This window comes from Vulpes vulpes, chromosome X (assembly GCF_048418805.1).
Source record: "Vulpes vulpes isolate BD-2025 chromosome X, VulVul3, whole genome shotgun sequence".
In the NCBI taxonomy this organism is placed as follows: Eukaryota; Metazoa; Chordata; class Mammalia; order Carnivora; family Canidae; genus Vulpes; species Vulpes vulpes.
In genome coordinates this window covers 87,462,174-87,478,110 of record NC_132796.1, presented here as the reverse complement: position 1 = coordinate 87,478,110, position 15,937 = coordinate 87,462,174, and the positions used below count along the sequence as shown (strand labels likewise).

At 37.6% G+C, this 15,937-nt stretch overlaps 1 protein-coding gene across 1 annotated transcript in view; it reads right to left on the bottom strand.

Moving 5' to 3' along the window:
* Positions 1–15,937, bottom strand: part of WDR44 (WD repeat domain 44) — an 82,564-nt gene that overhangs the window by 40,569 nt on the left and 26,058 nt on the right. Inside the window, exons 2-5 of the mRNA XM_072743645.1 lie at positions 13,570–13,603; positions 7,161–7,235; positions 1,450–2,086; positions 826–956 (exon numbers count right to left, since the gene is read on the bottom strand). Of these exons, the coding sequence (XP_072599746.1) occupies positions 826–956; positions 1,450–2,086; positions 7,161–7,235; positions 13,570–13,603 (877 nt within the window). The remainder of the gene's footprint in view (positions 1–825; positions 957–1,449; positions 2,087–7,160; positions 7,236–13,569; positions 13,604–15,937) is intronic.

The window sequence follows — 15,937 nt, the reverse complement described above, 5'->3', positions numbered from 1 at the left end:
CTAAGACTGACATTAATCAGGACTATACTTGTGCTTATCTCGAAGGCAGGGATTGGCAAACTTTTTCTATAAAGAGCAAGATAGTAAATATTTTAGGCTTTCTGTTTCACATGTAATGTCTATCATGTATTCTTTTTTTTTCCCCCCTACAATCCCTTAAAAATGAAAAAACCATTCTTAGCTCAGGGACCCTACAAAGACAGGCTACTGCCAGTCTCTGCTCTAAAGCTATGACAAGATTGAAGTGGCATATCTTCCAGTCTGCTAACCTGTCCCAACCACAGCTACCACACAAGTAAGCCTTGAGTCCCAGAAATTGGGCTATGGTAAAATTCATGCTATCAGGTACTTTCTATTGCCTCCATATGGATATATAACGTAGTATATGAATGTTTTTTTCATGATCAGGTAAAGGAAATTATAAATAAAAGTCCTCAATTTTGACCACCATAGGTCAGGTAAATGAAGACTGTAGTTTATGCTTATTAACATTATAATAATATTACAAATAGCAGCATCTTCCTTTTTTTATATTGCCTACTGCATGCCATGTACTTGGCATAGCTCATTTCATCCTTACAAAACATCTTCAAGGAAGGTTGTCCCCTCATTTTATCAAAGGGACATCTGAAAGTCAGATATTAAATAGTTTGTTAGAATCACCTAGCTATGTAGTAGCAGACCTAGAAAGGGGATATAAGAAGGCCAGGTTTAAGGACAAAGAAATATTCTGCCTGGAGAAGTAGGAAGGTTCAACAAGCAACAAACCAGCCAGCTGTGGAAAGTTGTTAAAGCCTATGTCAAATATAACATGAATTTACCAACCTGGGCAGTAACTATTTTATCTCCACTGGTAGCACTTGCCAAGTCAAGAGAAGGTTGAGAATCCTTGACTGTATTCTCTGAAGCCATGTTCGTACTTAGGAGAGTATCAGATGTAATATTCTCTTTGGGAACTGCAATGACGATGATGATAATAATAATAATGATGATGATGATGATGATAATGGCAGTAACTAGTATTTATATTTGGAACCTTATATAGAGCTTGAAAGTGCTTTAACCTTTGTCTGATTCTTACAACAATCCCATGAGGAAAGTGGTTTTATTACTCTCATTTTATATATGATGAAACCAGGATTCAAACAAGTTATTTCAATTTCTCAAAGCTATACAACTTAAACACGAAGAGATCTATGTCTTGAATTCAGATCTTAAGTTTCCAATGGTAACAGATTTGAAAATTTGAAGTCTACTAAAATGTTCAAACATAGTAATGTAACTTACTACCAATGTAAACATTTTCTCTTTTTATTACTAAAATAACTTTTATAACTTGGTCATGGTCATCAACATGGTTGTATATAGCATAACTGAAAGAAAACCAAAAAGTCAAATAGCTTCAACTCCAAAATCTCTCCACAAGTTATTTCTCAATTAAATACTTGCCGTCTAGATCAGGTGTTTTAAGGGCCTCAAACTCCAATTCACTTTTCTTTTTTCTTGGTGGTGGAGCAGGTCGAGATGGAGGTGGGGGTCTAGGAGGTGGGAAATTAGTTGGAGGGGGAGGGCGTGCTGGAACAGGCTTCTTTGTACTTGCCACAATGTCAGGTTCTGGAGTAAGCTGTCTTGGGGGTTTGGCGGGAGCCACTTCTTCCATGGCAGCAAAATCTTTAGTAGATAAAGAGTTTGAGGACACAGGTTCTAGAACATCACTTCCTTTGGCTTCCACAGCTTCCTTGTTCAATACTTCTGTTTCAGTTGCAGGCACATTATGCTGCTCAGTTGAACCTATTTCAGTTAACTTAGTGATTTCATCTACTGACTTCTCATAGATGTCATCAGAAGGAAAACATCTTTTTGATTCTAATTCAGTTTCTTCAATTGCATTCTGACTTTCTGCTTCTTTGGAATCTTCCTGTAATACCTGATCTATGGCTAACAGTCCAGGTATATTGCTAAGATCTGTTCCAGCTACAATAGAACTGGCAGTAGCCTGATCAGAGTGTCTTTTTCCTTTGGAATCTGAGGAGTCATCTTCCAGCTGTAGTACTTTCTGACTCTCCTCAATAATACTTTCAATAATCTGATGAAAGGTTAAAAAGCAGTTTTTTAAAAAAAATGAAGCTATTTACAAGAACATAATAACAGCTAATCATTTACATAGTACTTACTATGTGCCCTGGGAATGTACTGTTTTTAGCACTTTACATTTTTTAATCTCTACAATAACCATATGAGTTAGCAGTCTTCATATCATCATTACACAAATGAAGGAACAAAGGCATAGAGGGATCAAGTGATTTGTCCAAGGACACACAGCGAGTAAGTGATGAAGCTGGCAAAAATCCCAGGAGTTTGGTTCCAGAATCTGTTCTCTTAACCATTATAATAGGGAATCTGTTAGTATGTATAATCACAAAAGTTCAACCAACCCCGTAAAATAAAAGATCAAACCTAAATTTACATTCAGACTCTTCATATCCTTGTCCATTTACATATTTATGCCAAGTTAGTTGCAGTAACAACCTGCTGCTTTAGTTAACAAAACTGTGAGAATTAAAACCCACCTAGCACAAGAATTCGAATTGTTTAGTTCTGAACTCAAGCCTATGACAGAAAAAGCTAGGAGATGCAGGGAGATTAACATCCTTTTTTTTTTTTTTTCAAGATTTTATTTATTTTTTCATGAGACACAAAGAGAGAGGCAGAGACATAGGCAAAAGGAGAAGCAGACTCCTCACAAGGAGCCCAATGCGGGACTTGATCCCAGGATCTGGGATCAGGACCTGAGCCAAAGGCTCAACCACTGAGCAACCCAGGTGCCTCAGAGGTTAACATTCTTAAACTATACCAAATGTTCCACTATTCATCGAAATGGCAGAACCACAAGAGTTCAAAAACTCAGCTCACCTTGCCTTTTCCCCTGTTTACTTCTTTTTTTTTTTTGAAAGATTTTATTTATTGGGATCCCTTTGTGGCTCAGTGGTTTAGTGCCTACCTTCAGCCCAGGGCGTGATCCTGGAGACCCGGGATCGAGTCCCACATCAGGCTCCCCGCATGGAGCCTGCTTCTCCCTTTGCCTGTGTCTCTGCCTCTCTCTGTGTGTGTCTCTAATAGAGGGAGAAGCAGGCTCCATGCGGGGAGCCTGATGTGGGACTCGATCCCGGGACTCTAGGATCACGCCCTGGGCCAAAGGCAGGTGCTAAACCACTGAGCCACCCAGGGATCCCCTCCCCCTTTTACTTCTTATCTGTAGCTGAAAAATATAGACAGGGTTTCTATATCTTCTACCAACATTTAAAATAAAAGATATTTTCTACCCAGCACTATCATTATTACAACACAATATCTCCCAGTCCACCTATCTGTCCACCATGCCCAACAATGGATGATTTCTGCTTTCTCAATTCCTTGGCTCCAAAAAGTTAACAGAACGTGTAACGGAGCCATCCTGATCTGGCTTACCACAAATACATGTAGACCTGAGCTGGATATGACTGCTGCTCAATAATATTTCTCCCTGATATCTCAGCGTAGTCCACATATTAATTTTTCTCAACCTTCCGATTTTTATCCTAGTCTTAATCATACTTTGACCAGAGGAATATTAAGTCCACCTACTTTGTCAACTAGGTGGTTACTGAGCACTGAATACCTTAGTGATAACAGAAGCCAGTGGGTTTAAGAATGAGTAAGAGTGACAACACAGAGATAGCACAATCTATGTTTTCAAAAAGCTTGGCTATAAATGGAAGAGGCTGCAAGAAAGTGACCCAACATTTTTACAAGCTGAGGGGAAGGAGCCAACAGTAGAGTTAGATAAAGTTCTGGAGAAGAAAGGAAAGAGGACTATTGTGTATTAGACCAGTACACATATTTTCCATTTAATCTTTGCACAGGCCTTGAGGTAGCTAGATTATCTCCCTCCTACAAAAACAAGAATCTGAGGTAAAGGCATTAAGAATTTTGTCCAAGGTTCCACCGCTAGTAAACTACAAGGTCAAAACTGAAATCCAGATTTTTCTCAAAAAATCCAGTGTTTTTTATATTATACCATGCTACTTTGGTCAGGAAAAAAATAAGTTCTCAGACTTGAAAAAGAGGCAAAAGATGAAAACAAGTCTGCAGGTAAGGGAAGTGAGAGCAGATGAAAAGGAGTAAATTCAGGCTTCTTAGTCTTTAATGTCTATGTGTGGTAGGAAACAAGGTTATCTGCTTTTGAAAGCAAGTAGGATACTAGTGAGCACAGTGGGCATGAGATGACTATTAAGGTCTGGAATAATCACTATGCATAATGGAAATGCTAATACCAGAAAAGGGGTTAAAATGAGCTTAAAAATCACAAGTCTTCCCCAATCCCTTATCCCTTCACTGAACTCCTATCATTCTTACCATTCACTATAGTGTGAATTATAATATAAACACAAAGTAGTATATGGGCTAGCTCTATATAAATACTTTCTCCATAACAGATAATTAGTTTTTGAAACACAAGGCCCATATTTTATCCCTCTTGTTATGCCCTCATAGCACCTACTTACAATACCTAACCCTGTATTCCCCGCCCCAACCCTCAGGTTTTAGGAGGTAGCAAACAAGGAAAGACCAAGAGAACAACGAGAATCAAGACCAACACAGAGATGAACAGGCTAAAGCAACTGTTCGTTTCACATCACCTTCCTGCTTCAAAAAACTCACTGATTTTCCAGTAACTGTAAAATAGAAACCAGATGTTTTAGTATAACATAAGAGGCATTCCCATAGTTTGGGCCTAACTTTGGGCTCTAATGTCATATGTAACCATTCTGCACATTTCTCTTTTCCGTGCCTTTGGTTATGCCTTTCAACTCTCATCTTTGCCTGTCCAAATCTTAACCATTCATCAAGAACCAGCTCAGATGTTACTTCTTCCATGAAGTCTTTCCCATTCCTATCTTCAAGCAGGAAGTAAAGGCTCCCTTTCTGCCCTTATAGTTTGTAAGTTTATATGAACACATTTTACACTCAGTTTTGTGTTTAACTAATTTCTTCTACTAAAACGTAAGTTACTGGGGAAAGGGATTGTCTTGTCTGGTGCACTGTATATTCCCACAGCTTTTATCATTCGTATGTGATACTTAAATCAATTGAAAAGACTACAACTTAAAAAGTGAGACCTAGTCTTAAGCTTCACTCAGCTGCTCCATACTGTTTACTATTTTTTCAGTTTCTAAAGTCTCCTTAAAAATTACCTTTATTGGCCACTATTAGTTACCCATTTGTATCCTAAGAAAAAATTCTTGAAAAGGAAAACTAGTGGAAAAAATAGAAACATTTCAAGTTTTCAACAATAAGAATAACTAGATACATTGTAATATATTTGCTTCATAGAAAACTGAAACATCAAATGAAAACTGAGTATTGAAACTGTAGAAATACAATAAAAACTAATGATGGTAAGAAGAAAAGGTAAAATATAGAATTCTATTTACACTATTATTAGACAAACAAAACAAAACAAAGTCATGCAAATGGGTGAGAACCAGAAAGCAAAGCTGAAAAATTAAGATACCTGTTTATTACAGTGAGAACTATGGGCTATTCTGATTTAAGAAGAAAAAACTGGTTACTACTTTTGTTCCCTTATTTATGCTGATATACAATAATACCATTTCTCCCCCAAAAAATCCTTTTGAGGGAAAAAAGTATGATCAATATTAAAATAGAGAGTTCACTGGGGGCACTTGGGTGGATCAGTCAGTTCAGCATCGGACTCCTGATTTTGGCTTAGATCATGATCTCAGGGTTATAGGACAGGCTCCATGATGGGCAAGGAGCCTGCTTAAGATTCTTGCTCTCTCTATGCTCCTCCTCTCTTTCTCCCTCCTTCTCTAATAAATAAAATAAAATACACTTAAAATATGGAGTCCCTTAAATTTATAAATTCCGGGGCACCTGGGCAGCTCACTTGTTTAAGCATCTACCTTTGGCTCAGATCATGATCCCAGGGTCCTGGGATCGAGCCTTGCACTGGGCTCCCTGCTGAGCGGGGAGCCTGCTTCTCTCTCCCCCACTCCCCTTGCTTATGCTCTTTCTGTGTCAAATTAATAAAATCTTCTAAAAAAAATTATAAATTACATAAGGTTAGAACAATGAATTCTCACCAATGGTGATTTTGCTCAGCACTCCTCCCCAGACATTTGGTGATGTATGTAAGATATTTTTAGTTGTCATGATAGGGTGCAAGTAGGGAGGAATCTATTGATGTCTAGTGGGTAGAAGCCAGGGATGCAGCTAAATACCCTACAATGCACAGAAACGTCTCTCCTTCCCTCCAGAATGAAAAATTATTCAGCCCAAAGTGTCACTATTGAGAAACTCTAGGATAGAGAATGCATCATTTTGCTGGTCTCTGGAAACCCACCAGCCAGAACAGAGCCAGGGGTACAGAAAATACTCACAAGTAGGAGAACTGAATGAACACATAGTATCCTTTCTCCTCCCGTTTTATCCTGATACTGTGAACTACTCATTGTCAAAATTTTTATCTTGTGCTCAGTTTCTTCTAGTAAACCAAACTCTGAAGCTTTAAAGAATCAAATTTTTAAAAGGTATCAAAGGCACTATTAGAGTAATGACTTTGTGTAACCTCTAACTCTTAAAGGCATCAGAATTTGCTGCACTGAGCCTTTCAATACCTTTAATTCTTGGTAGTTAACTCGAGAATAGCTACAGCTTAGGGATGCCTGGGTGGCTCAGCGGTTGAGCACCTGCTTTGTGCTCAGGGCATGATCCCGGGTTCTGGGGATCGAGTCCTGCTTCGGGCTCTGCCTGTGTTTCTGCCTCTCTCTCTCTCTGTGTCTCTCATGAATAAATAAAATCTTTTAAAAAGATAGCTAAAGCTTATTCTAATAAAAATGCAAGCATAAAAAATCAAAATACATTACAAAACAATTTTCAAAATACTGTTTCAAGGAAAAATTATCAATTAGTTTGTTTATGAAATGACCTCTAAAAAGCGTGATGTGTCTTCAATCTCAAATTCAAGATTCAAGGAACATTTAGTGAATATCCACCAAGTATACTGCACTACAAAAAATATAGAAAATTTTCCACTTTAAATATACCATATGTATATGACATCTGTTAAACCAATACTGACATTGTATCTTACCAACCTTTTTAGACACATCTTGTTTCAGTTCTTGTACAGGAGACTCATTTCCAGCTTTGTGTGCAGTGTTCTCAGTTTCCTATATTAAAAAGAAAAGAAACAGATCAAATGATGACACTTTTTCTTTAAAATTCTTTTTAGGATGGGTACAAATTAGAAAACATAACCTTAATAAAGCAGCTTAGATGTTTGTATATGGAAAGATGCCCAGATATTTTATGCCAACAGGGATAATGTGATTTGCATAAGGTTACAAATCAGCAATTTTCTATATTTCTATAGCAATAGGTTATTTTCCCATAAATGTGCCCATCTTTTTAATATTAAAAATTGTACAGGAAGATAAAAACCACCAACTACCTTTGTAGCTTAAAAAGATGAAGGACTTAAAGCAAAGGGTTGAATCAGGATTGCTATCTTTCCCATAGTATTGCTCCATAAATACACATAAGTATAAAAGTACATAATACAGAGCCAGCTGTAGGTGTCTGCTTCTCCCTCTCCCTCATGCTTTAGATGAAAGGAATCAAGACAACCAGAAGTTAAAGTTCCGCAATAGATGAAAAAAATTAAACCCACCAAAAATACATATATATCTACGTATACATTCATATACACATACGTACATATATATATATATTTGGGAGGTTAGAGAAGGTAGAGAGGGATACAGATTTTCTGCTAGGAAAAAATTCTAGTAAAATAAGACAATTACACATTTGCAAATATAAACATAGTATTCATCTCCATCCTAAATTGTCATATGTTTATATAAATATAGCAATTTGAATGCACTAATTATGAAAAAAACTTTTCATAATTTTTGGTACGCATCACAGAGTTAGAGAAGGTTCATAATAACCATTTTTGACAGATAAGCAACTTAAGGCACATAACGATGTATCTAAGTATCAAGGTAGCACTTATACAAGTATTAGGATATGACCATGACAGGTACTGTGATAAAATTACTCCAGATCAGTATAATGCTAAAGATTTAATGTACTAGAGAAATTTCTGTAGTACTTCTGGTATCTTCAAGTTGAAAAGCTGTTTCATGGAATTTTCAGTGTCAGGTAAAATCCAAACTCTATCACAACCCATGAGGGCCTACATCTTTGACCTCATCTACATTTCTCACTTCCCTTGTCCACCACAACCCCACATTCACACTTTGGCCAATCAGATGATTCTTTACCATCTTTAGGGTGATAACTCAAGCATTATCACATCAGAAAAGCCTTCCCTGACCACCTTAAAATAGCCTTACCTGCTTAACTTTCTATCACATTATCTATATTTTGTTTCTTCATTGTACTTATTACCACCTGAAATGACCATTTACTTGCTTATTCTTTTGTCTCTTCCCTGTCCCACTAGAATGTAAGCTTCATGAGATCAAGGCCTTTGTTCCATCTACCACTATGTACCTAATACCTAAAGAGTGCTGGGCAAAAGTAATTATTTGCTAAATGAATGTTGAATAACCCATGGCTCTGGCTTTTCTTCAGTAAATACACGTATCTTAAGTTTATATATCCTTTAATCAAATCCTGGTTTTAAACTAAAAGAAAAAGAACTCTAATCAGAACCAGTTAGTAAGATAATCTTGACAAGATGGAGAATACTTGAAAGCTGATAGTCATTAAGAACAGTTAATGCATATTAGAGAAACACCTGTAATTATCTTACGAATTAAGTATATTTATCCAATTATCCTCCAATAACTGTTCATTAGTAGGAAAATCAGAAGTACTATACAACATTAATTCCATGGGTATGTTCCTTAAGTTAACCTAAGCAAAAATGCACACTACTAATCCCTCTACCTCAATATAATTTGTTTGAATTAAGTACTTAAAACCATCACGGATTAACATTCTCACATTGATCAAAACTGCCAAGCAGTGATTAGACTTCATTTTATTTGGCTTCAACAAAACTCTCCTGGACTTTGAACCTTTGAAAGGTATCAAGCTCTGTAAGGTAAACTGTGGTTAAGTCACAAGTTTGATGGAGTGATATGGCACCTACCAGAGGATCTAATCTCTAGAGAAATTAATCAAGATTTCTTAGTAAAAGTTGATTTAGTACATATATAGTCATCTATGATCTTCTCTCAGTGATGTCAAAGGTCCAGGTCCTTCCCCTAGCACCTTGATCAGGCTGTGGAGGTAAAGCAATGGAAGCCAAGAATATGCCTGCAGACAATACCAACTCAGACTTCAGACACTCCTCATTTATTACCTCCTTCTGGAGATGGACTGCCCCATTACTAAAGCAGGAGGCCTACCAAATCCCAGCTTCCCACCATCAGGCCATTTCTTTAACCCATTTCTATCACAACCCCAGAAATATACTTCCTTAAGTAGTATGGTGGGTGGGTGGGGGGGCTGGGTGGCTTAGTTGGTTAACCATCTGCCTTCAGCTTAGGTCATGATCTCAGGGTCCTGAGATAGAGGCCTGTCAGGCTTCCTGCTCAGTAGGTGTCTGCTTCTCCCTCTCCCTCTGCCGGGCCTGCCACTGCCGCCAAGTGTGTTCTCTCTCTCTTTCAAATAAATAAAATCTTTAAAACAATAGAAGTATGGTAGGATCATTCAATTTCTAGCAATTCAGACCACTGTCTCCCTCCATCTCTGTTGGATATTAGAGAACTGCCTGTACTTTCCAGAGTATTCAGTTCTACAGTTTGAGCTTTTGAATTTTAATAAGCACATCCAAAAGACTAATCATTTTCACAAATAAGTTGCACAAAAGTAATCTACACTCAGGGAAATCTTATTATCTACTAAAGAACAGTGAGCTAAAAATGTCAGTTTTTTAAAAATTCAGGTCACTTCTAGTTTTTACTAGTGAGGAAGGGGAAACTATTAACAGTGACCAAAGTGAAATTTTATGTATTTATTTATTTACTTTTTAAAGTTTATTGTGTTTTTTTTAAGTAATCTCTACCCCCAAAGTGGGGCTCGAACTCATGACTTTTAGATCAAGAGTCACATGCTCTTCTGACGAAGCAGCCAGGTGCCCCTAAAGTGACATTTTAAAATACACTTTATAGAGATGTGATCTCTACTCTCTTTTGCTAAGAAGAGGGGGGGAAAACCCACCACCACCAAGAAACAACTGTTAAATAATGGCCACATCAGCCCACTGATTCCTATCAACACAATCCCTTTGTTCAAGTCTTGACCTTCTAACTGCCTCTTAACCATTCTCTGTGCACTTAGTCTCTTGCCTCCAAACCATCTCCCACCCTTCCACTCCATACCTTTAGTTAATTCCTCAGGGAAAAAAAAAAAACTCTGAAGAGCACAACTGGTAAGACAGATAAAAATTGACTTTTAAAATATCTTGCTTCAGGCAGCCCTGGTGGCGCAGCAGTTTAGCGCCGCCTGCAGCCTAGGGCGTGATCCTGGAGACCCTGGATCCAGTCCCAGGTCAGGCTCTCTGCATGGTGCCTGCTTCTCCCTCTGCCTGTGTCTCTGCCTCTCTCTCTCTCTCCCTCTCTCTGTCTCTATGAATAAATAAGTAAATAATCTTTTAAAAAATAAATATCTTGCTTCAAAATTTTGAAGCTCAGAGTTTTTTGAAAAAGATTTTATGTATTTATTTGAAAGTGGGGGGGGGGGGCAAGGGAGAAAGGGACAGGCAGACTTCATGCAGAGCTGGAGGTGGGACTCGATCCTATGATCCTGACATGGGCTGAAACGAAAAGTTAGATGCTCAACCAACTGAGCCACCCAGGTGCCCCAAAGCTCAGAGTTCTTTTTTAAAAATTTATTTCTTTGACAGAAAGAGAGCACAAGCAGAGGGAGCAGCAGAGAGGGAGAAGCAGACTCCCCACAGAGCAGGGAGCCTGATGTGGGGCTCGATCCCAGGACCTTGGGATCGTGACATAAGCCGAAGGCAGACGCTTAACTGACTGAGCCACCCAGGGATCCCTAAAGCCCAGAGTTCTTAAGCTGACATTCAAAGTTCATTGAAATATGCCCCCACCTCACTTTTCCATCATTTCACTGCTGAAACATTTATATAGGTCACACCAGTCTTTCAATGCTCCCAGCAAATTCTGTACCTTTGCATATTAATGAGCTCATACTATTGCCTAACATACAATGCTTTCCCAATTTTTCTCTATCTGCTTATGCAGATCTCTTCCATTGCTCAAAGCCCAGCACAAGTTCTACCTCCTCCCTGAAACTTTTCTCTTCTATTCCAGGTACCCATGCTCTCCTATTGTTTTATCTCTCCCAAACTCCTTGGAGCACTTAGAAGTCTATTCTATTCTACAAACACCAATATCTCGTATATATCTCTCTTCTGTGAGACTGTAAAATCATCAAAATCAGGACTAAACCAAATTCTTCTTTGGATTGCTTAAAATATCAATAGATATGCTGTTATACATGATATTCACTCAAGAGTCTGAGTACATTCATGCTACAGACCACTATTTAACAATAAAAAGGAATAAACTGTTGATGCATGCAACAACTTGGATCTCAATCCTTTGAGGCAGTCTCAAAAGGTCAAACACTATATGACTGCATTTATAGGATATTCTTAAGTGACATTACAGAAATGGAAAACAGCTTAGTGGCTGTCTGGGGTTAGGGATGATGTGAGGGAGGGAGTGGGTGTGAATTTATAAAAGGGTAGCACAAGAGATATCTTTGTGGTGATGAAATAGATCTGCATCTTGTGGTGGTACTTATACAAATATACATATGTAAGAAACTGAAGCAAAACCATATATTCATATTGTACCAATGTCAAATTTCTGGTTTTCATATTGTGCTATAATTAAGACATAACCACTGGGTGAAATGGATGAAGGATATATAAGAGTTCTCTAAATTACATTTGCAGCTTCTTGTAATCTATGATTATTTCAGAAGTAAATAACAATATCCAACTTTGTGTTTATTTACTAAATATGTATATTTTCTATCTAATTTTATTCAAGTTAAGCACAATCTATAATTACTGAGATAAAGTAAATTTCACAAACCTATTTCTTATAACCAATATAAATATCTTAGAGCTAAGTGGCTTTAAAAACCTACAGGCAGGGATCCCTGGGTGGCGCAGCGGTTTGGCGCCTGCCTTTGGCCCAGGGCGCGATCCTGGAGACCCAGGATCGAATCCCACATCGGGCTCCCGGTGCATGGAGCCTGCTTCTCCCTCTGCCTGTGTCTCTGCCTCTCTCTCTCTCTCTGTGACTATCATAAATAAATAAAAATTTAAAAAAAAAAAAAACCTACAGGCATAAACAGCAATCATCTCTGGATATGGGGATTGGGAGGTGGACAATGAGGAATGAGAGGGAAGCTACATTTTCAACCATCTACTTTTTTGTACTGAGCAAATTTTAACCATGTCCATGCATTATTTATAAAAATTGTTTTTATCAAATAAATACAAGAGAACTTTTATAAAATACAAGGAATGAAGAATTATGATTTAATCTTAAGTACTCAGTTTAAGAAAAAAATTATCATTAGCTTTCAATCTCTTGCATATCCTCCTCCATTTTTATTATATTCTTTCTCCCTCAGACATGACTGATACCTTCAACTTTGTGTTTGTCACTCCCTTGCTGTTCTTTAAACTCTGTGCTTCTATCTCTAAACAACACATTATTTCGTTCTGCATGTTTTTGATCTTAATATAAATGGAATCTTACTGTATGTATCTTACTGTGACTTGTTTTTTCCCCACCCAACACTATAGTGCTGAAATCCATCTATGTCATTGTATATAATCAATTCATTCATATCTACTGCTATAGAATATATGCCACATGAACACACCACAATGTATCAGAGAGATGAATATCCAACGTGTATAAACAGAAAGTAGGGACACTAAAAAAATAACAGCACGTTTGAGATTATACATACATTATACATAGTCATACACAAACATATACATACAGTATATACTCTATTTGATGTAAATAGCTCTGTTTGATGATATTCATGGACTTAAAATGGCTTTCCCTAGCATAACATCTCAATACCAAACTCCTTTGCTTGGAGATAAGGCTGGGATTGATTTTTATATATAGCAATGATACTAAAGCATGTGCCCATAAGAAGTATACAAGTTTTTGGTTATTCCACATTTTTGTCATGCAAATATTACTTTTTCAATTAACATACACAGATATTTTATAGTATTCTTCTATTCTAAAAATTATAAAAACAAAATTAGTGGAAATCTAAAAAACTTACAGTCCCTTCCTTGTAGCACAGTATTTGTTTAGAAATATCACACCTAGTAAGATACAATGACAATATTACTTAGCAAAAAATAACAACAAAAGAAAACCAAGATTTACATAAAATAGAAAAATGAATGAAAAGTGTACACAATTTGTGGAGATACAACTCTCAGAAAACAAAACTTACCTTTAATGTTGAAATTCCAACCTTTCCTGGAGACCTGTACAGAAATAAAAGGAAGGAGGTGTTGAATAGTGGAGGCAAGAAGGGAAATACTTCTATACATTTATTAAAGACACGTTATTAAAGCCCATATTTTAAAAAACATTTATACATTTTGTGATTGGAAAAAGTCTTCTGTGCACATAGAAAATGTAGACAACACAAAAAGTAGAGAATAAAATACAAGTAACCCATAATCCTACCATCTAGAGATTTGAGTATGTACCTTTCATCTTCTCAGATACATAGGACATAGAATACTATAATAAGCATCCTTGTAAATAAAATTTTGTGCTCTTCCACGATAAATTTCTCAAGAATAAATATTCTAGGGACGCCTGACTCTTGATTTCTGCTTGGGTCATGATCTCAGCTTTGTGAGATCAAGAACCCAGTAGGGTTCTTGATGGTAGGGCTCCACAATGGGCATGGTGCTTGCTTAAACATTCTCTCCCCACTTCTCCCTCTGCCCCTCCCCCACCCAGGTCATGTGCCCTCTCTAAAAATAAGTAACTCTTAAAACAAAAAAAAACAGTAGCTATATAAAATAGTGCCCACAACTGAATTGTAGTGCCTAGACAATATAATTCCATGTTAACAAAGGACAACTTCCAAGAATGAAAAATATATTCCCAATTATTTGGCTTCCCTGGCTAACAAACTGCTATGTAACAAAGTCCTCTTTACCCAGAGGTGATTAGACCAAGGCTATTCCGATATTTAAAAAAAGAAAAAAGAGGGTGCCTGGGTGGCTCAGAAGATTAAGCCTAGGACTCTAGATTTGATTCAGGTGATGATCTCGGGGTGGCGAGATCAAACCCTGCTGATGGCAGAGTCTGCTTCTTTCCTTCTCCCCCACCCCCCCCCTCACTCTAGTGCACTCTCTCTCCAATAAATAAATCTTTTTTAAAAAGAGAGAAGGAGAGGGATCCCTGGGTGGCGCAGCGGTTTGGCACCTGCCTTTGGCCCAGGGCGCGATCCTGGAGACCCGGGATTGAATCCCACGTCGGGCTCCCGGTGCATGGAGCCTGCTTCTCCCTCTGCCTATGTCTCTCTTTCTCTCTCTGTGTGACTATCATAAGTTAAAAAAAAAGAGAGAGGGAGAGAAAAGATTCCAAACAAAGGATGTCTAAAACATAAGTGCAATCAAAAGAACATAAAAACAAAAAACCTTGAAGGAGCCTGAATTTCTATGTAGCACATATTCTGAATGCCAATTAGGAAAAAAAAATCACCTGCTTCAGAGGTGTAGCAGCAAAAGGAAATAAGATTTTAAAATGTAGCCCCCCCCCCCAAAAAATGTAGGCCCCATATGAGGTAGAGAAGAAAGAGAAAATCCGTCTTCCCCATGAGCCTCACTTCGAGAAATCTGGCCAGGTTTTTTAGCTGTCAAAAAAAGGAAAAAAACACAGAATGGGGAGTCACATTTATCTGTTATGTAACAGATTTCATAAAGAGCACTTTCTAGCCATTGATTCACAGGATCTAAATTATGGGCCAATTGTTGACATATGTGGAAATATTCCAGCTTGGTTCTAACAGGACTTTACATATAGTCATGTACAAACTATAAGGAGTAATTTATTACTTCCTTTTGAGAGCCAAGGGGACACAGTGAAAAGAGCAAGAGCTTTCAAGCATATGGACCCTGCTTAAATGTTCTACCATTTACTCTATGTGCGATCTTGATCAAATCATTTAATTTTCCCAAGCTTCAATCTCCTCCTCTGTAAAAGAGGGTAAAGAGGGTAAAAGCACCCTACTTCATAGAACTTCTATAAGGATTAAGTGAGAGCACATGGGGCATGCACAGTTAAGTGGTAGTTTCTTCAGAAGCTTTAAATTGCTTCATTGAAACTCACAAATGAGCTTCAGCCAGTTTCTCCAAGATACTGTCAGCAGTGGGGAGCCTGAGATCAATTTCTGAAACTCAGAAAAAAGAACCCACAGGCTGTCAAGCTCCAGCCCATTTACCAACAGGGAATATGAATAAAATCAGATTATATTGAGCTGGTGATTAAAATGGAATCTGGTTTACATTTTGAGATGCCATTGAACAAAAAACTAGTAACAAAAAAAACACTCATGTTTGAAACATTTTAAATGTTACAAGGTTGTTATGGTCTTGGTTAGCAGTAAAATGTCAGGCTACTATACCTTCTTCTAGGCTTATCGAGCCTAAGATTGTCTTTAACAGGGTAGCTTGTAAGGACAGAATTCTTTTGTGATACATTTTTGAACGATTTATAGAACACTGGCATCTAGTAAAAGTGAAAGCGCATTTGTAATTTGTGAAGTTGGCTAAAATGATTTGTATCATGTGCCAAGATGA